The sequence below is a fragment of the Apteryx mantelli genome, chromosome 1, assembly GCF_036417845.1.
Source record: "Apteryx mantelli isolate bAptMan1 chromosome 1, bAptMan1.hap1, whole genome shotgun sequence".
Taxonomy (NCBI): Eukaryota; Metazoa; Chordata; class Aves; order Apterygiformes; family Apterygidae; genus Apteryx; species Apteryx mantelli.
The window spans coordinates 139,997,407-140,023,121 of record NC_089978.1 but is presented as its reverse complement, the minus strand read 5'-3'; the positions used below and the strand labels follow the sequence as shown (position 1 = coordinate 140,023,121).

The following is a 25,715-nucleotide window of genomic DNA, read 5'->3' as shown; positions in this document are numbered from 1 at the left end:
AGCTTTAGAAAAGGAGTACTAAATTGTCTTAACAGACCACATTGCGTACATAGCAATTCTGCTTTCACAGACTGAAACCTGAGTTATGATGAAGTTGTTTTGTGACAAGTGACTCATCTTTTCATTCAGTGGTAAATTAACAAAAATGATAAAATTGTTACACAATGAACAGGCTATACCTTTTAAAAAGGGCTGTCAAATAAAAAACTGTTCATGTTGCTTCATCTTAGCTGTTGTGTTAATTGGTCTGTCTGTAGCTGTTGTAATTATTCTCCGATATTTTCTGCTATCCCATGATTGCGTGAGTCTTTGTGGCTGTGTCATATATCTTGAGGTTGGTTTATTTCATAGTAACTAATGGCTTCTCTACTTCCTGCGAACCTTACACTATTCCCCTTACAGCAAATAGGAAGGCAAGAGTAGCTGGTCCTAGTTTTGTGCCATAAAGTTTCCCATTTGCTCTACAGTTTTGCTGATTTTCCTGATTAAACTATATAGATGATCTTTATTAAGAGTTGATTTTTTTTCCTTTTAAGGTAAGTCATGTTCCTAAATTCTTCCTCAGTAAGTGGCCCCTGACCTACTCTTCCATGTTGGGGAAGGATTCTCCCTCTTACATGATTTCCCCCCACACACTTCTCAGTTCCCATCTCCTCAGCTGTGACTATTTCACAGAAGTGGCAGATTTAGGCGGATTGCAACTATGAAGAGTTTTGTTTTACTCTTCCTTGCTAGATGGCTGTGGAGGATCTGCTCCTATTATAAGCTTCCTAGGCAGCACTTCAGGCTGCATTTAAGCAGAAGCAAAGGGAGGGCTTTGAAGGGGAATATCAGAGTATTGCCAAAGCACCCAAGAGGAGTGGGAGAGGTGGCCTGACACGCCTCAGCTGCAACTTCCTGCAAATATGGGGGCAATTGAAAGTTGTTTGTAACTGTTACGATTGCTAAATTTTAAAATTGGAGAACTTCCTTAAAAAGGTAGATGAAATATCCTTGCTGAGAGGCTAGAGTATGAAGTCTTTGGCAACAATACAAGATTAATGAATTCCTACTTTTTCCTGCCCCTGGCCTGTCACGCCACCATTGTCTCACAATGCCCTCAGCGTTGCTGACACAACTCTTTGTCAAGATGCATTGTAAACCAGTTCAGAGAATTTATTTAATCCATGACTTAATCCTACAGAGAATTTTACATGCGCAACTGAAGGGGCAGGAAAAATGTGGGATGAGTTGTTAAAGGTGAGAATTTCTAAAATTTCTAAAGCTGCTGCTAAAACTTCTGCATTTAGCCACAGTTTTATTACAGGAATTCCTGTGAGACCTTGGGCAGCCCAATGAAAGAGTATGATTAAGGATTAGCAATGATTTTCTTCTATGAAATGCAATGCAGTGTTTGTTTGAGTCTTACTGTCAGAACTGAAGGATGTTGCCATTAAGGCTTGTAATTGTACAGGTTTAGTAAATTAATTGGCTCAGGCTCTGCCTCGGAGTTAAACTTCAGGTCTTGCAAATTTGTATGGATCAACCTACTATAAAGAAATTGTTGCTGTAGTGTAAAGTTGATCTAAGAGCTCCCATGTCACTTATCAACTTCTCTGGACTATACAGTGGTTAGTGGCTGTAATAGTTTCTATGCAGCATTTGACGGCTGACAAACCTAGGAGAGGTTGTCAATCATCTATCCCACAGCCAGCTGGGAAACCTGACAGTGCAAAGATGCCTTTCTTTTACTTCCTTTTCCAGTTCATCATTTGTCTGGAGTCTTTTAGTTCATAGATACTTTGGTAGTTTCCTTTTTTTTGTTACTGTTTCCAATGGTGATCTACTTGTTCTATGAAATATTTTAGTTTAGTATCCTACTAAGCACTAAGACTTTCTACCCTGAATTTGGATGCTGAAGCTTTCTATACTTCTCGAAAAGCTAAAAAGGCCTGACTTTTATTTGTGAGAACAGATCATCCAGTCTCTTTTAATGTGATCTCTTTATGGAGTTTGAGTTTTGGGTACACAAGATCACTAGGTTGCATTCATTCTTCAGCCCCTCAACTGCTATGTGAAAAGTGTATCTTGACAACAGCCTGTTTTATCATATTTGTTGTTAAAAGGGTTCAGCTAGATCAAATAATTTGCAAGTAAGTATCATCTAGACTTAACACTTTTCTCTGGGTGTGAATCACTGTGTCCCAGTTGCAGCTATGGTTAATTTTCCTGCTGGCAGAAGAATCACACTATATTCAAAGGTGCATTTTTCCCCCTGTGCTTATTTAGGACAATATGTGCCCTTCAGCAGGACATCTCTGCCCTTCAGTGGTTAAGACAGATTCCTTGGTGTGTGCTTAATATAAGATCAAAGAGGATGGATGGGTTCGCAAAACCATTGATTCTCCTAAAATCTACATTGGCTTCCAGTGCAAATGAGAGCAGCTTCAATACATGGTTTCCTGTGGCTTCAAGCATCCTTCTGATAGCTGAGGATTCTTGGGAAATATTGTACCTCTGACCTCCATCTTTTTTCTCTGTTCGTCTTATTGGAAAGAAGTTAAGAAAGGGATTTGGCAAAAATTATAACAGAGAGCTTCTGTAGCCTGTGAGCACTCATCCGAGAAGAATTCTCAGGAAGCCAAATATGCTGAGTTTCTGGCTGTTTTGCACTGCCGGGGAAAAAAGTTGCTCCTAAAATAGGATTCTACACTAGAGAGGTTTCCAGAAACAAAATATTGAGCAAAGAAAAACGCTTCTCCTATTTCATTTTGCTTTGCTTTCATAAGAAACAGAGTGTTACTACTTTTACACTATTAAACTGAGGAGGGGGAAAATGGCTGCTACTGCTTGTAAGAGTGTTCCCTATTACTTTTTTCCCTAAGAGGTGCAACTGAGCTGGAACATTACTCTGGGTGCTCATTTTGGTAAATACCTCTGTATTACAGGAAGTGTCCTGCCTCAAAGACTACTTTTTGGCAGCTCTGTGTGTGTTTTGGCTATTAATTCATGCATTTGTTTTCTTCTTTGTAGCATGCCTAGTATGGACACATGCAACATATTATCTCCCTGTCCAATTAAGCTGTATGTTTTGGCTAAGAATTTTCAGCCCAGCAATCTGCATACTACTCCTTCAGCCCGCCTTAATAGGACTCTGAAATATCACCGTAATCTGCACCAAAGATTAGTAGTAAAAATCTAAGACTGGGGTTATCTAACAAATATCACAAGAGTTTGGGCCAGGATGAATATTTTTTGTCTGAAGACAACCTTTGGTTTAGAGAAGCAGGGATTATCAATAGTTTATTTATTGAGATTTAACATGCTGTGCACACATATTGTTACACAGAGTCACTTGTGCGTTTTTTCACAGCGTCTATGGGATTTGCGCTGAGGACAGAGTACTCAGGTGCAGCTGGATTCTGATCCCACATGGAACTTTGAATGCATTGTGAAGATCTGGGGAGTGAAAGATCTGATTTAAGGTGTGAACACTGTGATCTGCTTGACAGGAATTAATAACAGAGAGTTGCTGAGCCTATTCTGAACCTCAAAATTTTAAATTTTGGCTGATTTAAATACACAAAACAGAGAGGTAAGACAGAGACAGATTTCTTTGGGTGTCTTAGTGCAATTTAGCTAAAAGCTAAGAAGCACCTTGGTGGTGTTTCAATTTCAGAACTAGTAACATTGCCTTATATTTGTAATCTCAACTTTGTCTCTAGGATCAGGAGGCCTTTCAAAAATCAAAAAGTATATAGTATAGTATTTCTGGAAAATATAGTAGGAAGTTATAAATAGGAAGAGAGTCATAGGTTATTTATTTTTAATTATGTGAATGAATACTTCAATTTAGAAGGGGCCTCAATGACTCTTCGTTTCCGTTGTTACATTTGATCAAACATTAGTGCTTATGTAGTCACAATACAGCTAAATACCCTTACCTTGGGCCATAACAATTTTCAGCCTTTACAAAAGGGAAAAGGGCTTTCAAAAAAAGTCAGAAGTCACCAATGTTCTGTACTTATACCTATGCTTGAAATCACTGGGGCTTTAAAACGCAGCATTTACTGCAATATTTTGTAGTAGCATAATTTAATGAATTAAGTGACTCATAGCTATTTTGAGATATTGCATCTCTTGAATATTTTGTTGTTATCACTGTCAAACATCAGTAGCTACACATATGTTAACAGAAGGCTGCAGCCTGACAGAAAGGTGCTGTGTTTTGGTGAACACCTAGCTGTAAGAGTCAGTGTTAGCAGAACTCATGTGTAGATCAGATATTCCACTGGAAGAGTCTGGAAGCGTACCTGACTTGAAAAACATTATATACCTTTAAACTAAGATCAAACTTTTCTTGAAGGTATAGAAGATTTGGAACCAAATTATCCCTGAATTTCTTTTATTCCGTTCCCTCTTTGTGCTTTGGTATGCAGGATATATTGGATGACATTAGTACAGCCTGACCTTGCTTTTTTGATGCTGCGCTTGATGTTTTATTCAATGCTGGACCTTTTTTTTTGAACATGTATAAATGTACTTTGTCATCTCTCATCAGCTTCTTGTCTAAACATTGGAGAAGAGGGGGAAAAAAAGAGTCTCTGTATATGGAAAGGGAGAAATTTTTTTCTCTGTGCCAGGGTGTGCCAGCCAAGAGGCATTATGCTATTTACATTTTATTGTGTCTTCTTTCTGGAAAAGTGTATTTCAAAGGCTTCCAGGCTGCAGAGCTCCCTGTTGCCTCATTATCCAGAGCTGTTGATGTGCTGAGCAAAGTCCCTTAATGCAGCTTTCTGTAACTCCGGGGAATTCCCTTTACTTCCCTCTTCCTGTTCTTCTGCCTTTATCTGAAGAGTAAATGTTTGTCTTTCTTGGAGAACTTTCGAGAGAGAAATCTACAGACTGTACTCCCTATCTTCTACAGAAACTGAGTGAGAAGATTTAAGGAGTGTGAGTATTTTCTTCCCACTTTGTAAGAAGAAATAATACCTTCTAGTTTGGAAGATATTATTTTGATCTTCTAGTTTGACTTCTTCTACATATAGTTACTATTTTCCTTATGAAAACACAGTCTGGACTGCTTGTTCTTAAGTGAGAGGAATAACTGCATAACAAAAAACACAGTAACTGAAGTGAAAGTGGAACCAGACTTTAGACAGAAATAGATCACTTTTTTTTTTAAGACTTTCTCATGTATATATCCATATGACATCAATGAAATTGTAGTACTGCAGCAGCTATTTTGATTAAAGCAATGTGTTTCACAGCATTTATGGTCTTTCTTGCTGTTGAGCTCTTTGGCTTGTGAAATAGAAATTGCATCTCATCTCCATTATAATATGACCTAAACAACCTCAAAGAACTGAGGACAGCTCATAAAAAGAGCATCTTATTGTTATCCAAAGTGACTGCTTGGCACTGCATCCTTAACTCTGACTCATTAACAGCCATTGTGATTCCCCTTGTTTCTAATCATGGGGATAATAGAATACACATCTGCTTTGTTTCTCTGGGATATTTCAGTGATCATTAACAAATGTGTATAAAGCAATGTATGAGTAAATGCATTAATATAACAGAAGCAGAATTTCAGAACAGCATAAGCAGGGGATTAACATTGCTATGCAGTGTTTGCTATGACTGTGTGTTTGGTATATTATTGATTTACATATGCAAATCTAGAAAAAATATTTTTACCACTATAGGTTGTAAGTGACTCAGCTGTGATCAGAGAGCTATTCTTATTGGTACCATTACACTTATGTAGTTCCCCCCAAAGGACTCAGGATACAGCAAAACTGTGGTGTCTACCAGAGGTATACATGTTTCAGAATATTTTGCATATATCCCCGTATCTTAAAACAACATACTCGGGCTCATGTGACATTTGCTTTTTTAGTTCTATTTCCATTTTCTCAGTCTGTTCATCCTGATAGAAGAGGGAGAGATGTAATAACCAGAAGAGCCTGAAAACCTAAAAGCACTTTGATGAGGATCAGAAAGTAGCCAAACATGAAGGACCCAGATAACACCATACTGAGTGGTAACACTCTATATAGAGGAAGTCTGACCATAGAAGTATTCAGCCAATTAACCTTATTTTCCTTGGCAAAGCAGTAAAAATACTGTCTCTGCAGCATGCAGTGAAGATTAATTCAAGTCTCCTCACTTCCCTGCAAAGCAACTGTCAGATTGGTAGCTAGTATTAGTATCAAATAAGTCGAGATTTCAAAATGGCAATACAAGATTGCTTCCTTCCCCACCCAGAATAGGACTATTTGCATTGTTTGACATTTCTCTTTGGTCTCTTTTCCCACATTACAGAAGTACAGGGTTTGCCAGCTGAAAGGTAACTAAACTCCCAGTTAGAACTGACATAAAGATTATTTTTAATGTTAAAACTGCAATCCTTTGAATTATGGAGGATTTTGTGAAAAGTGCTTTGGTGAGAACATTTCTGTTAGTAGAATGTTGCTAATTGCTGAGTTTCAAGTAAGGGAAGAGCTGATGCGGAGGAAAAAGTTTAATATAAGAGCAAAATAATAAGTATAATAAATAAGTATAATAATAAGTAAGAACAAAAATGACCATAATTTCTTTGTTATTAATACCTTCTGTAAACTGCATTGCATGCACCTTTAAACTACTATACTTAAAATATTATGGCATTGGCTTGCTCAGTATGAAGATGTTTCATGGACTGACAATGGCTAAGTTATCTTCTAAATGATGTCAAGAATCCTAAGGGAAATGAGAGCATCTCAATCCATTTCCTACTGAACTAGCACCTGCTTGACAAAAGCTGATCTTCTCTACAAGCCCTCATTAGCACCCGTGCCAGCAGACTCCATTACCAACTAGCCACAGCATGCTAGTTGGCAGATTACATGTGAAACGGACTAATTTTCCAAGGCACATTAGGAGACCCTCTATTCATCTCTTGTCAGCCTTAAAGAAACTTCTTATTTTTCCATTGGTAAGAGTTTGTTTTCCACTTTGTCAGAGTTGAAGATCCCTAGAATATCACCCAAGAGTAATTCAGCCCAGTGCATTTGGAGATCGCAGAACTAATATAGGGGTTTAAAGTCCTGTGGGCAGGTCTAGACATAACACGATGAGGAGTCTCTTGGATTTTACACATTTGGTTCATTGTGTGATGCAGGTCTACTGCTGAATAGGAAGCTCTCCTCTATAAACAGATTGACTCGGACACTAATCACAGAGATACCTATAAACTCCTCTCTTTGCTTTCTTATTTTTTGAAAGAAGCTATGTTTTGCAGTCTCTTCTTTCTCTTTATTTTGGTGACAATTAGCATCCGAGGTATGTTCACCCTCAACCTACTCATGTTCAGTAGATCTTCAGTTTTCCACTTTAGACCAAATAGTGTTATATTCTGTTATAAATTTGCATAAATCTGCATAACTTTTTGTTTCTTGCCCCAAAGACACCTTTGGTCTTTAACTGGCCGGTGTGTTTATTGTCTGTTGAAAACCCTAGCAGCAATCCTGCCATTGAATTCCCCCAGTATTTACTTGAGAAGTATTATTGGCTCTCATACGCAGAGATAGCTATTAACACATGCTGCTTGTTTTCATATGGTATGTAAAGTTTCTGAGTTTAGACTAGCAGTGCTTCATATATATTCCCTGGACACATTTTCAGAGAATGGAGCCTTCTCAACTCCTGCCTCATCTGTCTTTTGCCTCAAATTCTGTCTTTTTTCTTTTTCTGTTGTATTTCCTCATGCTGTCTTCAGAAGTAAGCCAACCCCATACTGGCCCCATCCTTTGCCCCTTTCAGCACTTCATACAAGGGTCTTTACAATAAGTGTCTTGCTGGTTTCTCCTCACTTCACTTGCTGGGCGTTTCCATAGTGAGAATGAGATATTCATCAGCCGATTACATTTGCTCAGCAAAAATAATAACTTGGCAGCATCCTGCCAAACGATGGAACTGCTACAGCTCTGCTGCTGCAGCTGCCCTAGTGTGAGATGGATACTCGTCTGCTGCATTGCCAGGTGCCAAAAAATGCTCTAAATGTGAACAACAGAGAAAAGTGGGAAAAGGGAAAAAAGATCTATTCTTTTGTAATTGTCATAAGTGAGTTTTGATATTATGATGAGGTAGAAGATTTGCAAGCAAAACTATGCTGCTTCCATTGGCAGCGCTCCCCTTTAAGTTTCAATATGAAAAAAAAGACTTAATGATATCTTAATTTTTTTTTTTTGAAAACATATATATTTATTGGCTTTACCTTGAATTGATGGTATAGGCTTTCACATCCATCTGGTTATCTTTTTAAGAAGACTTTCTTTTCTTGATGGGAAATATTCCCCCCAAAATTCATCTTTTAGCCCCGACATATTATTTTGATACAGTATCTACATATGCTTTGTTTTGCCTAACTAAAGCAAAGGCTGGAGTAGTGTTCTAGGCTGTACTTTTTAATAAAGCCTGAATATAAAAATGCTCAGACTGCTGAGCTTAGCTTTCTATCAGAAAGAAAAGCTAATTACAGATATTTAATTAACATAAAGCTGAGGCAGAACACAGCCAGTAATTTTTCCTCTCTGTTAGATCTGAGATCTCAAGCATGAAATTTCATTTTAGCTTGCTGTCAAAGGACTGCTAGACTTCTTAGTATTGTTGCCACATTTTTCTGTTAAGCAGCATACATTATGCTACTAAACTATCTGAGCTCCTCCAGAGTTTTAACTGACCACATGTCAAGATCTCTTCAGCTGTGAAGTCATTTTCTGTGTCTTCTAGGAGAGGTATTAGCAAATTTGGGCAATACAGAGGGAAGGAGCAAAAGGGGACTATTTATTCTGTTCCAATTTGAGAGTTTCAAATAATGGGAATTCTCTACCCGTTAGCATGTAAAAGATAGTTGTGGGTTTGATGAGCCAAAAATAGCTGTGACCCGAGTAGAAAAGCGCTTAAGATTGTTGTGTCTACAACCTAAAATTGTTTTTCTATGCATGTGTGCATGCACAAACACAACTATGTGCATGCGGATTGCCAAAGAAAAGTCATCTTTAGTAATTTTTGGAAAATCCAGACACACTGAGTGAGGGACACTGAGGTCATCAGAAGCTGGAGGAGGGTAAACATGTATAGATTTGGATTCCTACAGGTTTTTGTTTTTGTTTTTTGTTTTTTTGATAGTGTTGTTCCATCATTTATTAGTATTTTGCATTTGTTTTGAAGCTTAACAAAAAATATGTATGTTTTAAGATGAAACTGCACAGGAGTAAAAGGTACTCATCTTTCCTATTTACAGCTTCTACTGGGAATCATTTTAAAAAAATATAACAATAGCAATGTAACAAGGTTTAGATAAGTGTGCGTTGTTTAAAAACTCAGTCATTAGGCATCATCACTTTGACCACATTGCTAGTATGTTGTACTCAGTTTCCTTTTTTTGTTTTTGCATTTTTTAGGCTTTGTTATGAAAACATTTAAATGTAGTTCCATTTGATTTCATTAAGACTTTTAACCAGGCAAGAGAGCTGCATGGAGACTACAATGACAGAGGAGGGAGAATTAGGGGAAAGGGAGGAGTTCCTCACTAATGTAATCCCTCCATCAGCACACAGCATAGAGCATTATCTGGTAAGTAAACCTACCACTTGGATCAGTGCTGCTGCTGACCCTTTGAGTGAAGACCATTCTTCATGTCTCACCAGGGCCTTTGTGCAGACCACGGTTGCTACAATCACATAAATATTTGGATTGCTGCTATCAGTCACTACTGAGCATTCCTTTTTTTTATTTGTTAGAGAAATGCAAGCAAACAGTTTTTAGATGCTTTTGGTTTTACTTACCCAGTCTATTCTGGGATCGCTAAGGGATGTCTTTCTGTTGGGAATGTGGAAGTGGGGGTAATGTAGCAGTCCCACTGCTGATAATCTTACAGCAGCTGTATTAGCTGAACTCTTCCAAAAGTGGGACTTGAAAAAATGCCAAAACACTACAGCCTCTTTTTACTCTCAAATTTTATTCTTAAACTAGATCAAGTTCCAAATCCAATTCTTCCCACACATGCATCAACCGTAGTGCCGCTATTTTTGATGAAGGGGCAAGAACAGGTGGCAGAAAGGGACAGAAACTCTTTGAATACTGCACTGAGAAATGCTGGATGCTAATACAAAGTTATGAACTGGGGGTCTCTAAAAGAAAAGAAAAATACTTGCCCACCCTAATATCACAGGGAGAGTCATAGTCCTTTGACCTAATCTCTGGCAGACCACTCTTCTACAAGCCTAACTTGCAGCCTGAGTGTTTATTGGTGTGCAAGGGGCAGTGCAAGTGATGAGTGTGCATGTATCTGTGGTTAACTGAGCAGGGGGACTTCTTTATATATATATGTGTGTGTGTGTGTGTGTGTGTGTATATATATGTTTGTGTATGTGTTTTGTCATTTAGTGTGAAGTTGCTCACAGTATGTCCTCTCACAGAAAGCAAAGAGTTATCAGGGCAGTGGAACGAGGATTCAGGGTAGGCTTTCAGTTTGGGAGGACTGGGAGAGGAGGCACTGGTTGTGGAGATCCCCGTCATAACTAGAAGAGAATAAGCAAGGTGATAATGGTTTTGAAGACTGAATTAGTGGAAAGAGAAGGGGAAGGATCCCTTGCAGAAATGGACAGATTCCCCCCATCCACAACTCCCAGTGGTTTTGAGAGGTTTGGAAGTGTCTGTCTGCCTGTCGTGTAACGTGCAGCAGTTCACAGCATCCAGCTGCGTACGCCGCTGGTTGTCTACAGCTCTTAATTATGCTGTCACGCCATACTGTCTCTTTAGATTTAACTGTTACAAATTGAAACGGATTGCAAAACTGGTGTTGGTTTTCAAGTCATGAAGGGTTTCCAGGAGCAGTGTGATTTTCTCCTTTTTTATTGCTGCTTGAGGGTGCTGTTATGGAATTGAGTCAGGACTATTGCCAAACAAAAAATGATTCAAAATATATTAGCTGAGAAAAGTGACTTCATCTTCAGGCTGCTAATAACAACTTTTATGGTTGGTGTAAACTGCTCGAAGCAAAATCTCTTTTGTAAAGAGGATTATCTTCAGGAGTTCACTGCAGCTGTAAATGCACCCATCTTTGAATCATATGGTTTTATTTCTTCGAGTTGTATTAACATCTTTAGTGCCCATACGAAGGATGGATTATAACCTTGCTTTTAATTCTGTGGCTAAGATTTTTCCATCCTCTTTGTATATTGTTGTTAGGTTCTTAGTGCTATTAAATAACTACGGATATCTGGCAAGCCATAAGAATCTTTTAAATTATCCCTAGATCATCTATTTTAATATTGTCTTTGCCTCGTTTTCTGCCATCAGTAAAATTCCCCCTACCTCTTCCTAAGCGCCAGGCACTGCACAAATCTTTGTACCTAAAGACCTTTGAAAAAATACTGTGTAATTACAAAGCATCATTGTTGGTACTGTCTACCTGTTCATATTAGCAGCATTGTTGTCAAAATGTTGTACAATGCTAAACTTCAGCCCTTTTCTATTTTGAGTCACTGATGTTTATTATTGAAAATACAGAAAGTATTTTAAATACAGAAAGTATTTTAAATATAAAGGCTCAAATCGAAACTAACTCATGTTAATCCCAGATGAAACACTGGCAATTGCAATGGACCTACAACAGTTGTGAGTTTGGCCCAATGAATCAAGTCATTGGAGCTGAGTGACTTAGCTCCTGGCATTATCAAGTTACGTTTCTGTGATGGAAAGCAAGTCACTACTTCAGGTATTGCTAGCATGCTTGGTGTGGGACTCTGCTCTGTGACTCTAAGGCCATAGCATGCTCTATTACTTCCAGATGTCCTGAGGCTAAAAACAGCCTGTGAAATCTCTGAAACAGAGCCTGGTGCTCAACAAAACCTTGACATCCATATAAAGCGTCTCAGATGATGGTTCATGCACAATTAATGTGCCTGCATACAACTGAGATTTCTCTGGGAAGTGGCTGAAGCTGTTATCCCCAATGTTATATTCCAGTGCAAGCCACGTAAACGGAACATGCAGATGCTTATTGCATTTTCCTTTGTCTTTTTAATTTTTCTTTAACAGTAGAACTTTGCAACTTTTTGATTCCTTCAGTAACTGAATGCTAAGTTACTTAATATCAGACTGGACTTTTTTAGTGTACAAATGTTGAACTTTTAATAATATTACTGCTTCTTCATTCATGCACACACTTTCTTTCAATTATACTAACTTGCTTCAAACCACACAATTGTTATATATTCATTAGTTTTGGAGGAAAATGTATTTATGCAAGTAATCACCTCTAATGGCCACTGAAGTCCAAAGAAGGTTATTCCTAACTGTGCTACAGTCATGGTGGTGAGCTCGTTTACTTCCTAATGATTAATTAACAAGAAATTGTACACATATGTTTTCAGGCAAATCACAACCATTAGAAGGAGTTGCTTTTATGTGTTGTAATTACACACTGAGTTTGTGGAGTCTCTGTCACTCATCCTGGAAAAAAAAGGCAGAATTATATGAAGATACATTGTTCAGGCATTCCCAGTGTTCAGTCTTTTTAAACTCATAACACAACTGATGGTTTGAGGAGGCAGACTGATGAGATTGAAATGGTTTTGCATTCACTTTACATTGTCTCTTTCAGGATATGACTGAAAACTATTTTTGAGACTGTATGCAAGTACACATTCTTTCTCTTGCTTTGGTTGTACATGTTCTCTGAAGCCATGGAGGCATTTTTCTTTTTCTCCATATTCCAAGTTTCTTATCCCTCCTCCAGAGTCCTGATTAAAGAAGATTGTCTTATGTATGATTGGTCATTTGCTCCCAAGATTAAAAAGTATTTTGTCTTAAAGGCTTCTTGCTGTCTGTATTTTTGTTTTCAAAAATGTCATTCTTATTAGTTGTAATTTTAGTGGAAGCTGGTTCACTGCATTTATTATGATGTCTAAAAATCTCACATGAATATTCTCACCCTCTCATTTACAGAAATTGCATCCTTATGCAAAGCTGTGAAAATGCATCAGACATGAGAGATCTCATCAAAATCAGACTGAGTAGAAAGAGATACAGTGAGGTCATTTGCAAATCTAGAGATATGTTAACAGGTGTACAGTCCTTTGATCTTGCACAAGACTATATCTCTTTTTTTCCTTTCTTTTTTTCCCCCCCTTTTGATGCTGCTGAATTGAAAAGGCAAATATCTCAATAGGCTAGTTTTTGAAATGGCTGCTGTCCTAATTGAGTAGGGCATGGAAATCTTATAGGTGGTCTGAAGCATAGTGAACCATTAACATGCTCTGGTGTACTCAGTCCTCACTGCTGGAACTCCATTTTGCCATCTCCCATCAACCCTGCAGCCACAGACCTACTTTGGTTCAGACATAAATTCTTCTTTCTGTTACTGTGGCTTTCAGAACAGTCTAACACAGCATGACACCATTGCAAGCTGCATGAAGATTGGGTATTATTAAAGTATGCAGGACATGAGAGCAGTATACTAATAAGTTTGTTAAAAATTAGTATATGGATACTTTATGACTGGTAATACTTTTTCCATTTTTTTATAGTGTAAATAAACAAATATATATGTGTGTGTGTGTATGTATAGATATGTATATACATGCATATATCTATATATACACACACACACACATATACATCTAAAACAAATGCATATCTCCCTATGGTGAGATATGCAGGAGAAGATATATCAATTCTTAAAACTCATTTAGTTTAAATAATTCTGAAGATACGTACAGATTTTAGTTTGCTGTTTAAACTACATGTTGTTTCCTTGACAGTGTCCTTTGAAAAGGTGTATTTGGGTAAAGATTATATGCTGGGTCTGATTCAGTACTGTGTTGGATGTGATATAATTTTCTAGGTCTGAGCAAAGTGTGTTTGAAAAACAAGAGCAGTTGAAACAGTACCATCATATCTTCATGTTCAAGTGGCTGTTCAAGGTGTCAGTCACTGGTGAACCAGGTCCCACAGTCTGTGCTTAGAGTAATAAATTAGACAGTGCTAGGGCAAAGGCTCAAGCACAAATCCATGAACATTCACAATTTAATTGTTAGCATGATCTGTGCAGTTCTGGACCTTGTCCGGTCTCCCAGACAAATGCCTAGGCATGGTTAGGACGTTAAGCCCAGACCTTGTCTAGTGGGAAGTCTGAATGCAGCTATTTTGTCGTGATGACTAACACAGTTAGACATTTGAAAACAAGTTGTGCTATAACTGGTTGATTGTCAGCCAGATAATAGTCCCTAACTTACTTTATTAGCAGTAGTGTAGAAGTAGCTGTAGGAGTCCTGCTTTCACCTGTGTATATTTTACTTAATTTGTACTCACCATTGCTTTCATACAAGGAGGACTATATTCCGTGTATATTGTACTGCAGAGCTATACGTTAGTGGATTTACCTGTTCAACATAGAGATGATGAGTGGAAGTAAAAGTATTAGGCCTTGGCATTGAGGTTTCTGGTTAATTTTAAACCCAGTTCTCGTCTCTTGCCAGTCCTGCATCACAGCAGCTTGATCTCCTTTGGTTAAACCCCTCTGGATTTGCCCCTTTGCAAGTGGGAGAAGGGATGTGAGTCCTGACCTCAAGGTTGTGTGACTGTGTGTCGGCTGTGTGGCTCCCTCATCATCTCACACCAGGTGTAAAGGTAAAAGGGGGAACAAGTCGCTCTATGAGGAATGTGCATGCTTAAGAGAGTATTAATGAATGGAGGGGCAAAAGTTTTTAAATCTTTATAAATAATGCCTTAGGAAGGAGCTCTTCAATCACATCTGCTCTTGGGGGGAAAAGCTCTGCTTTACACTTCAGTTGATCTGAGGGTTTTCTTCCACAGGAGCAAAGGGTTAGGGTTTTTTTGCTTCGGGATATGCCTCCGGCACAAGAACATGGCTTTATTTGTAATGCAGTGTTGTAGATCGTCCTTTCTGTCTGATCCAGAGGAGACTGTTGTAGGCACCAGTAACAGAGCTTTACCCTTAAAGCAGCTTTTGTACTTTTGTCTACAGAGATGCTCAGTGTGATTCCTGGCTGGATGTCCAAAAAGTGGCTTTTTCACGTTAGAGTCAGAGATGAGTCAAGCATCAGTGAGGTGCATACTCTTGCAAAGATGTTGCGCCCAGTAATTTAGCTGGCATCTGTGATTACTTTCCTGCTCTCATCTAGTGCCTAAGCCACCAGAACTGCACATAATTAATGACTTGAATGTGGGTTTCAGAAAGCCTTGGTGTGGGCCTTTCTCCGTAATCCAGTAGCTTTCTCATTTCCAGGCCATTTTGGAGTGCAGTAGAACCCCCCAGCTCTGAAATAGCCTTCATCTGTCTCCACAGATCGGGGTTGGCTTGCTGGAGACAGCTGCAGACAATGGTTCAGACTTTGCATGTTTTTCTGTTGCCAGATGCTTAATCTCTTGCATTGGCTGGGAAATTGTTAAATGTCCAGTGTTGATGGCTTATTGCTTAAAGAAAAAAAAAAAACTTTTGCAGGAAACATAATTTTTCTTTATTTGATTGAGTGTAAAAACAAAAAAGGAATACCTATAGTCCTTTGTAATTGACAAGTAGACGCCTGGAATTTCAACAGGCCTTGGAACATACCCTTCGACCTTAGAAATCCTCTGGTTTCTTAAACTCTCCATAGCTTCTTTAGTGCTTTCTTTACAAAGGCCAAACAAAATCCATTACACTCAGAGAAAAATAAATCCTATTTAAAAATCACTCTCTTAAAAATATCAATAAAAAGATGATTCTGCAAAATAAAAATTTCAGTATTCCTTGACTGAGTTGAAAGGAAAATACCGTAGCAATTTTTGTAAGGGCATATCCTGAATACAAATTTGAATCTGCTTTTGAATTTGGAACCTAGTAAAAACTGCTTTAAATCTGCTAGGACAGTAGAGATTCAGGAGTTTCTCTGAAAAAAGTAAACTGCAGCATTGTGGCTTTTATTTGTGTCATGATCTCAACACATCTATTTATTTATGCTGAGAAACAGATATGCAGATGCTCTCTACTGATAAGTAGCATAACATCAACTGGGTGCCAAAAGTGTTATATTTTTAAAGCTAACACTTAGGGAAGGAAAACAGAAGTAGTGTAAGGAGACATGAATCTGATCCCATAATAAGCAGCTAACGCTTCATTCATGGATTTTTATTGCAGATGAGGCCCTGAGCAACCTGATCTTACTCTGAAGCTAGACCTGCTAACTGTTTGCTGCCTGACTTGGTCTGTTTTATTTTCTGAATAGAAAATAGAAAGGATGTGTTCTTTCTTACCTTTTCTTCTAACCATACAGGTTTAAGCCAATAAGCAGGAGTAAGATCAGATTCCCTTTGAAGTTTCATTTTGTATGGCTGTGTTTCATGCTTCCATTATCATCATATCAGAACAGTTTTGAAGATGCAGTTGTTTTCCTGACTTTTTGGAGGCAAACTTTTTAAATGGCCTTAGATTACATGGGGAAAAACTGTCAGTTAGGCTTGCGGAGAGTTGCTTGTGCAGCCCTTGCCAAAAATACTTAATGAAATATGGCTGCAGGGGTAATTTTAGGTATACTTTAAAGTGTGATTTTTATTTTTTACTCTTCTAGAAGGCGTTGAACATCTGGCCACGTGAAGTCCCATTTGGATAACTCAAACAGAGATCCCAAATGCAACAACATAATAAATTGATATCCAGATTTGGAATTTGGATTTTCTTTATGTTCAATAGAATTGTTATTGCCTTTGGTGACTAAGGACTTCTCTCATTACTTTGTATGTCTGCTTGGCAGGGCATGTGTCATACCAAATTTCTTAAATGTTTGCTCACCTCCATCTCACTCTAAAGTAAAATATTCTTTTGAACTCGCAGATACTTTCACACATTTCCAGGTTCTGCAAACTTCTGTCATCAATATCCCTCATTTTTTTCCAACCTGAATGAGATGTGACATTTAACTATTATAAGTAAGTCAATTATCTAATAATTTAACCCGTTTATCTAGCTTCCCAAGTGGCCAGCTCTTTGATAGAACAGGTTTTTAATAGGCCCTCGATTAGATTGTTACATTCATTTAAACTGTGATCTAGGCCATACCTGAAAGTAGGCTAAAACCTGAACTCACCAAGCCAGAATACCCACAGCTATTAATTTGTAAAATAGCATCCTTCAGAAGTGTTTCTGATTGACCCACTTTCTAAATTGGATGATACACCTGATGATTCATTATGAATTTCTTTCAAAGTTGGGATTTTCATTTGTTTGATGTGTATTGCAGTCCCTGGTATTACTGGGAAACAAGAGCAATATTTTGTTGGGTTTAAGTCCCTCCTTTATATGTCTGGGTTGCAGCCCATTGGAAATACTCATTTAATGTTTCCATGTAGCCATACAGTGACTGTGAAAGCTGGCAGATTGGCAGGAGTGGAAACTCAGGTCTGGGTAGATGCATTAGCTATAGAACCAGACAATGACAGCTCATTGACACAGACTGTGGATCACTTCCATTGCTGTGGGTTGCTAATGCCTTTGCAAAAATGCAAAAACCCTACACTTCTGTTTCTGTGTATTTGTGTTTCTGGCGCTGAAGAATTAGTGTTCAGTTGAGTCACGTCATGACGAGAAATTTGGAATGGTCAAGGTTGTCTCTGAAGCTTCTGCAGGAGGATGAGAAGTTTTTCTGGGGTACCTGCAGATCATACCCACAGTCCCTGAGTATCTGACTGAAAAGGTTCTATCGTTCTTTTTTCTTTTCATTTCGAATTTTGTAGGCTTGCTTCAAAATATTTATTCATATTTTACATGAGCCTTTCTCTTGCAATGAAGGTGGTCTAGTTCACGCATGCTTAGATTTCTGCAATGCTTTAAAGAGAGTGGGGTTTTTTTGGTTCTGTTTTGTTTTTTTTTTTTCCTTCAGTTAGTTTAACAGAGAAAGGGGCTATTCTGGGAGAATTCAGTCCAGCCTTTTTTGTCATTTAATTGACTTAGAGTATGACTTGGGATGGCTGGAGACATGTAGGCCTGAAACCATTGCACCTAATTATGATACTTAACTGGGACACTTCATGTGGGAGTCTAGACATGCCAGCCCCCTTATATAAGTCAATGGAAAGGGGCCAAGGATCGCCAGAAGGCAGTTCAATGAACCTAAAATCTCTCCATGGACCATCAGGAAAGCATGTGACATGTAAGCTGCTAAGCTAGGCTCCTCAATTATGTTCTCAGAGTTAAGTGAGACAAATTTGGGCCTTAATATCTGGTTATGTATGATGGCCTACACAGGAGGTATTGCAGTATTCCAGAGCAATGTCATGGCACTGTATCTTCCATGTAGAATAGCTTTCTCTGTGGGTTTGCCAAAAGTCAAAGACAGTATGAAAAGACTGAACACAATTTGCAAAGCAATGACTGACAAGAAATGGAAACACCTGTCACAGTGGAGTTAGTGTGATCTAGCATTGCATCTGTGATGTCTGTTAGGAGATCTGTTTCTGTTTCCTTTTGTACTGCTGACCTAGTCTGTGAACTTACAGCAATCATGGCATCTCTTCATGGCTCCCACTTCATAGTCTATGAGATAAATGCTGTTCAACACTGCAGTGAGTGTCTTCTGCTAGGAGTCTTGGACAGCATAAGCTATAGTCTAAATTATGACTTCTAGATGCAACTATAGCATAATATGGAAGATGAAGCTGAACTTGATTTTTAAACTTTTCAGATTAAACTTTTTCTTTCTTGTGGTTTATGTTCAAAATAAATACTTGAAAAAATCATCTTTGAAGTTGCCATTGACTGACCTAATGTGAACTGCTTTAGCTGACATACTAGGAAATGTAATCTCAAACTATCGTTCCTAAATAACCAATCTGTGTCTTGACTCAAACTTCATGGCCTTTATAGACTTATTTCTGCATCTTCTCAGGTACTTCCCATTGGAAGTTAAAGGAAGAACACAACAAGAGAGCATAATGTCTTCAGTTTCAGCTTATTACAATGGAAAGACTGTACTCATCACAGGAGCCACAGGTTTCATGGGCAAAGTACTGGTGGAAAAGCTACTGCGCTCCAGCCCTGAAGTGAAAGCCATTTACATACTTGTAAGGCCAAAGGCTGGACAGTCAATGCAAGAGAGAGTGGCAAATATGTTGAAATGCAAGGTAAGTTTCTATATTTTATTCTAGACTCTAAATGGAAATCTGTTTACCTGGGTGCAGCAGAGGACTTTTTGTTATATTCTACACATGAAGAAAAAAGTACTTTCTTGTGCTTTAACCTGTATACTTTTGTTGTGTCTAAAAACAGAAAAAGAATTGCGCATGAACTCGAATCTGTCTGATTTTGATAGTGACGCAGGATTTAGAACTGTAGTGATGTAATTCTTTTTCTTCCTTTCCACATTGCTCTCTGAGCATTCATGTTTTCAAAAACATATTGCCATAACTGCAGCAAGACTTTTATGAAATTGCTGATAATATAAATGTTCTGTGTTCAAATGGTTAACACAAACTTTTACCAAATGCCTTTGTTGGAAGAAGGGTATCATTTTGCTTTCATGAACTACCTTTTCTCCTTCCCCATTTCAAAAATTAATGTTCAAGTGTTAGCATTCAAAAATAAAATTGAGTGTGAGCCCATCACACCCTACTCCTTGCCCTTGTTAGGGTGTGAAACAAGCACACTGACAGCATAAACTGTGGTACTTATTTCATAAGACAAGGCCTGGTGGTGACCTATAGTGGGATGTGCTTTGCTGCAGTGTAGTTGGGCATCTGCTGTCTTTTGATGTCAGCTACAGTTTAGCCTCAGCTTTGAAATGCTAAAATACTCTTGCGTTTGAGGAGGGTTTTTTCCAAACCTGCCTGCAGCAGAGCACGTAGGTTAAGTCAGTGCAGTGCGTTGAAGAAAACACCCATATGTCTTCCACACGCACTTGTTTCTTTTGGGCTTTTGACCTGCTGCCCCAGTGAAGAAAACCAAATATCTAGCGTGAGAAGGACGTCAAAGCCTCTTGCTACATTGAACATGAAGGCTTGTAAGGAGGCACTGGTAGAGCAGTTATCTAGTGTGGACTTGACTTGAGGACCTAGAGAGCTTAGACCACTGGTAAGGTCATGAACTTGCTCAGACCCCTCCAACTGTGATAAGTACTGGAGGTCAAGCTAAAGTTCCTCCTGGTGTGAATTTGCACATAGACAATGTGTCTGGCCCTACAAGACAAGGACTTACTTGGAATTAATTTGAGAGAGGGCAGCATATCTTTGGAGTGTTGTGTTAAAACTGTGAATGGGACTTGACTGTCTGGAAAAGTGTTCCTTGTAGTTCTATGGGAGTTAGAGATAAAATAGAGCTATAGATAACATACTTAAGAGACAAACAGGGCTGGAAAAGGAGATAAGTAGGACTGAGAGAACGTGTAGGTTACTTCTGCTACTGTCCTGAGACATCAAGCTAGAAAAATCTTAAATATACCTATCAACAGAGTTTAATTTTTGTGTTTTTAATAGAGGGTATGTTCTTTCCCTATTTAAGAAAACCTTTGCATTAGTAAGTGACATAAAGGGAACCATCACATTGGTGGTTTTATCCAAGTCTGACAATGCACAATTTTTGCATTACTTTCCTTTCAGTTAACATTATTGAACAGTTTCTACAGCTTTCATCACTGAAGACTGTGGGTAATGGTTTTCATCACCAAACAGCAAAATCTGAAATGTGTTGTGTTTGCATGGTTTTTTGCTTTTTTATCACTAAGAAAATGAAGAACAAAGCTATTTTTCAAGACTTCTAAAACTTTGTTTGTATTGTTTGCATAAATATTACTGGCTTACTCCTTCAGTTGCTCAGCACAGCTTAGTGTTGTTGTTAGCTCTAGGTGAGGTTCCCTAGTAGCTGTTTTATTGTTGCAGCTGTACTAGATGTACCCTTTCTTTTCCTAGCATGTGTCAGCAGTTTTAGACGTGACAACAGCAAACAGGACTTAATAACCTCTCCTTGAACCTTGTGACAGCCTGCTTCAATGGGTTTCAAATGAATAAAAGAAGGAGGCAGGTCCCTAAGTTACGTTTCTGCAGCCTTGAAAGGAGAAAACCTTAGGGAGTGCACTCGCAAATCGTTCAAGTGCCTCAAGGAGGAAGGTGGGGTTGTACTCTGAAATTTCTCATTTTCACATCCTAAAAAGGAAGTCTCCCAGGAACCAGAGGAATAGATAAAAACAGGCTGCCAGCTTCTAAATATTCTATAGAAACAAATGAAAATAGTATTTGGGATGAAATAAGATGAAAATAAAAAAGCAAGTTGACAGGAATTATTTGCATTCTATAATGCTTAGGTTCTTCAAGTTCTCTTCTAGATTTTTAGTATTCTTTACAGTATTTTGAAAGCAGCTGCCTATTGTTTTTGATCTCTCTTCATATATCTTTTTGCACAATCTGTGAAATTTGAGTGTTTTCTATAATTATATCTACAGGGGTTTGAACTTTGAAGCACCACATTTGTGAACTGTCCTGTTCACAATGTGTACATGCAAATATGGCGGAAGATGACTACTGTTAAATAAAGGAAAAAAATGTAAACAATAAAAGGGCAACGTGGTGTGAAGGCACAGTTTGTTAACTTGGAATTTTTCAAATTCAGAGTTGAACATGAAGAATGAAATCTAAAAATAATTTGGACATAAATCAGAATCCTTTCACTGTCTTCTGGAGTAGCTGAGCAGATGGCATTGAAGTGTAATATAACACTGATTTTCCTCAGATCTTGTAAAATTAGTTTAACATGAAAATGCATTATTGCATTAATACAAAATGTTTAATAAGCAGATACTTAATTTTCTCTGTATCAACTGCAAATTGAAAGTGTGCATGGAGGAATGTGTGGAACATGGTGACCTTGCCTATTTGTGAAAGGAGATATTCTATTTTCTGGCAGTGGCTCCCCAAGGGAATCAAGCCATCACCCTATGCTTAATGAAATGGCATGTCTAGATAGGGCAGAGCACAGCTGTCGCACAAAAAACACATTTCAGTATTGGCTTCACCCTGAATGTGTCTGTAGATATGGATCACAAGGCGAAGCTTGATAACACTGTTTTGTGCGTTAGGTTCTGGGATGCGTATATTCATCACAGGTAGGAAAACATATCAGCGAGTTTTCTTCTTTATGTTATCTCTGATCCCTCCATGTGCAGGAATAGGCAGGAATACTTGTGGGATTTGGTCTTAAATTCTCTCGAGAGCAGTTACCAGAATAACACTGAGTCACTGGTTGTGGTTTTCAGTTTTTCCCAGTGAGAACAGAGCTTTTTCTGTGCCCTGCACGCAGCAGAACAAGGCTGCTGCCAGGCTGTTTCTCAGGTCTGTTTATTCCATGCTCATAATTAAAAGATCGATCAGAATGGGGAGTGGAAGTGTGTCTGGTCATTGTCCCTGATAGTTCAGAGAGAAAATGGAGAGACTGCAAGGCTGCCAAAAACGAGGAGGTGATTTTTCTGGGTGTATCCAGAAATACTGTCAAATTCTACTGCTTTTTAATGTAGTCGAACTACAGTTTACCCTTATGCTGCCAACAGTTACAGTGGGTAGTGCAGATGGTTTCTCTCTTTGGCCTCTCTCCTACCAAGGAAAACCACGCATTATGATGAAAATGGGCATGGAAAACTGAACTGAACTATCTCATCATGTAGCAGCATTATCAGAAGCCTTTGCCTCTTTGTTATTCCTTTGCCTAGTGCATCATTTTTATACAGTAAGATGTCTTTCTATCTGTTAGCCCTATATATTTAGGCAAACAATACCAGATTTCTTTTTCACCACCTCCCTCCACCATCCCTTTCCCCACTCCCTCACTTGTGCATCTTTCTCATAATTAGTGAAGATTCCCTATGCCAAACCAGTGTAGTTGTATTACCTCTGCAACAGCATCTCCAAATCACTGCAGCCATTGTAACACTGTATGCGTCAGTACCTGGAGCGTAGAAATGAGTTTTGGTGATGAATAGGTCCCATACGCTCAGTAAGACACACAGGGACTGTGCAAACTGGAGCACAACAGAGCTAAAGGTGTTTTCTTTTTATTATATATTTAGCTTTGCCTTACTTTGATCAGGATATAACTGACATAACTGTGGTATTTTTGTACCAAAGGAACAAATCTGCCATTTTAACCAAACCCTTTTTTTCCTGACCCTGTAATTTGTCAAAGGTGTGATAGAGAGGAGCTAAATCTTAAGAATGGTGATATAACTGACACCAGTGCAGGCCATGGTCTTGAACCATCGTGTCCCTCTTTCCTGAGCTAACACCATCTGCTGCCTTACCATTTTGTTTTTTTTCTCTTCTCCAGTTTGTGTTTCTGTTCAAATTGTGAAGGCTGGTGAGGTACTGTTTTGTGTTGTATGCTGTCACCTAATAGTCTACTTCCTACAGCATGAGGAAGAACCAACAAGCTAGCTGGTGATTCCAGCAAGATAATCTTTCACACTGAACAACCTGCCCTTCAGCCCTGGACTCAAGACTTGCTTGCTTGTCCCACGGATCACTTTGTGCTGTTGGGCATTCACAGCCACGTAACTGCTCCTTGTCTCCACACTCTGCCTGGAACATGGGTTTCTGGGGCAAAACAGGGGCAACGGCATTGCTTTTTCAGGTGCTGAGCCAAACCACGCACCAAGCTACAGCCTTATTCTGTGACAGCTTCTCCTCACTTGATCCAGATCCACCCCATGTCCTGACTCAGGTCAAGAAATCTCCCACTTCGACTTTGAAGTAAGTGGAGAGATCTGGCAGCTGTATGCCTTACCTGTTCTTTTATCTGTCCTGCACACAGAGTACCGGCAGGATAATAAACAATCTGAGAAGCATAAAGGTCCACCTTATGATCTATCAGCATAAGCAGATCTGGGCTTCCTATACCTTCTTTCTCTGCTATTGCCCTTGCACCACTGTCAGCACAGATGGCATGCTGTGAAAAGGTTGGAAATGCAAGAAGTGCAACAGGTGGAAGTGGCAAGATTTTTTTTCCCGATTTATTTTTCTTCTATTTGAATACACACATGTTGGAGGAGGAATCTTGAAAAGAGGAAGGTTGAAAGAAATGTGGTGTTTGGACTTGTGTCCTCCATTGCATCAGTCAGATGAATTGAGACTTCAGTCAGCTGAGGAAGAAAGTGTCTTTGCATGACTGAGGCAATTGCCTTATAAGCTATGTCCCAGAGAAAATCAGCTCATCTTATAGTTTCATAACCACAGTGCAGTTTCCAACATTTAATAGTGTGCATGGATGCTGCACAATAATTTAGAATTTCTCTGTGTTGCCTAAGTTGTTCAGAGATGCATTCAAAATTACAGATTTAGAAACAACTCTGAATTATCTTTACTGTGCATGTTTTGTTTCAAATACATGTGACTAATGACAGTAAATAATAATAACCACCATTTTCTGTTTATATAATGTATTTCTTTACTAAGAATTTCCAATGTGTCTGGTGAGTCTGACTCATTTGGGGGCCCTTTTGCAGACTGATTCCATTTGGGATATTTGAAATTAGAAATCTTTAAAAGAAGCACCCCAGATGAGCAATCACTTTGAAAACACTGATCAGTTTTCATATTTGAAAATGTTTGCTGTATCCATACTCCTTAGTAGGACCACATACTTGTTCTGTATTGTCTATGCATGTAGAAATGTAGACGTGAAACAAAATGTTGAGAGGTGTCTATATCTCATTCTCAGAAGATGAGCCTTTTTTTTTTTTTTTTTTAAAAAGGAAGCTGGAGAGAAAACACTGGTGACAGGACTGGGATATGATTTAGACATTCACGACCAGAGAAAGGAAGCAGTCAAAGAATGAGTTTGTGGTATTGCTAAAGAAAGGACTTGTGTTTTGGTTATGAAAAGGTACAGTGAATGTCAAGACATCCAAAAGAGATGTCAGCCAAATTCAATGATGGCATAGAGAGAGAGAGAAAAACAGATCAGGAACAGAAGAGTAAAGGTATAAGTCTATGACAGAATGGTGACAGCAGAGGACATGTTGGAAATGGAGGGAAAAAAAAGAACAGATGCAGAAGATAAAAGGACTAGTAAAAGGCTGCAAGAGTGTGAAAGGTTAGAGATTCTGACAAAACAGAGAAAAAAGAGAAGAAAGACAGTCTGCAGAAACTAATAAGAAGATAATGTTTGGAAAAAAGTTTGTAAAAAGCAGCAGCAGCAGCAAAGTGTGAGAAGTAGGGAGTTAGAGTTGGTGAATGTCACAGGTGTTTGCCCTCAAATCCTTTAAGTCTGAATAAAAAGCCTGGTGAGCTCATGAGCAGAATGAGAAGTAGTTGAATTATAATATTTCATATCCCAAGATGATCAGATAATGTTTTCCTGGATAATGTCTCCTAAGATTTCCTAAATAGATTAATCTTCATGAAGCTTTTAAGAGCATGGGAGCAGAGTGTGTAGGAACTATACAAGATGTTCTGGAGAAGAAGGCTCTTGTCTTTCACTTAGATGTTACTTTTTAAATTTTTTTTGCAGTCATTTATTGAAAAGGCAAAGTGATTTGTTGATGAACATCTATTAAAGAGCGGTAGTTCTTTGCCCCTCAGTCTTAACTGTGTTGCAAGACAGAAGAGGTTAAGTCACTACCCACTCTGTTCTCTCTTCTCTGCAGTCCTCAAGTTATGCATGATTAATATTTTATTTTGCAAAACAAAATCTTTCTGAAGCTCTAAACTCT

General features: G+C 38.5%; 1 protein-coding gene across 1 annotated transcript in view; it reads left to right on the top strand.

Annotated features, from left to right (window-relative positions):
- Positions 1 to 18,949: 18,949 nt before the first annotated feature.
- The window catches only part of FAR2 (fatty acyl-CoA reductase 2), a 90,041-nt gene continuing 83,275 nt past the window's right edge, over positions 18,950 to 25,715 (top strand). The window contains exon 1 of the mRNA XM_013947985.2: positions 18,950 to 19,149. Within this exon, the coding sequence (XP_013803439.1) occupies positions 18,961 to 19,149 (189 nt within the window). The 5' untranslated portion in view covers positions 18,950 to 18,960. The remainder of the gene's footprint in view (positions 19,150 to 25,715) is intronic.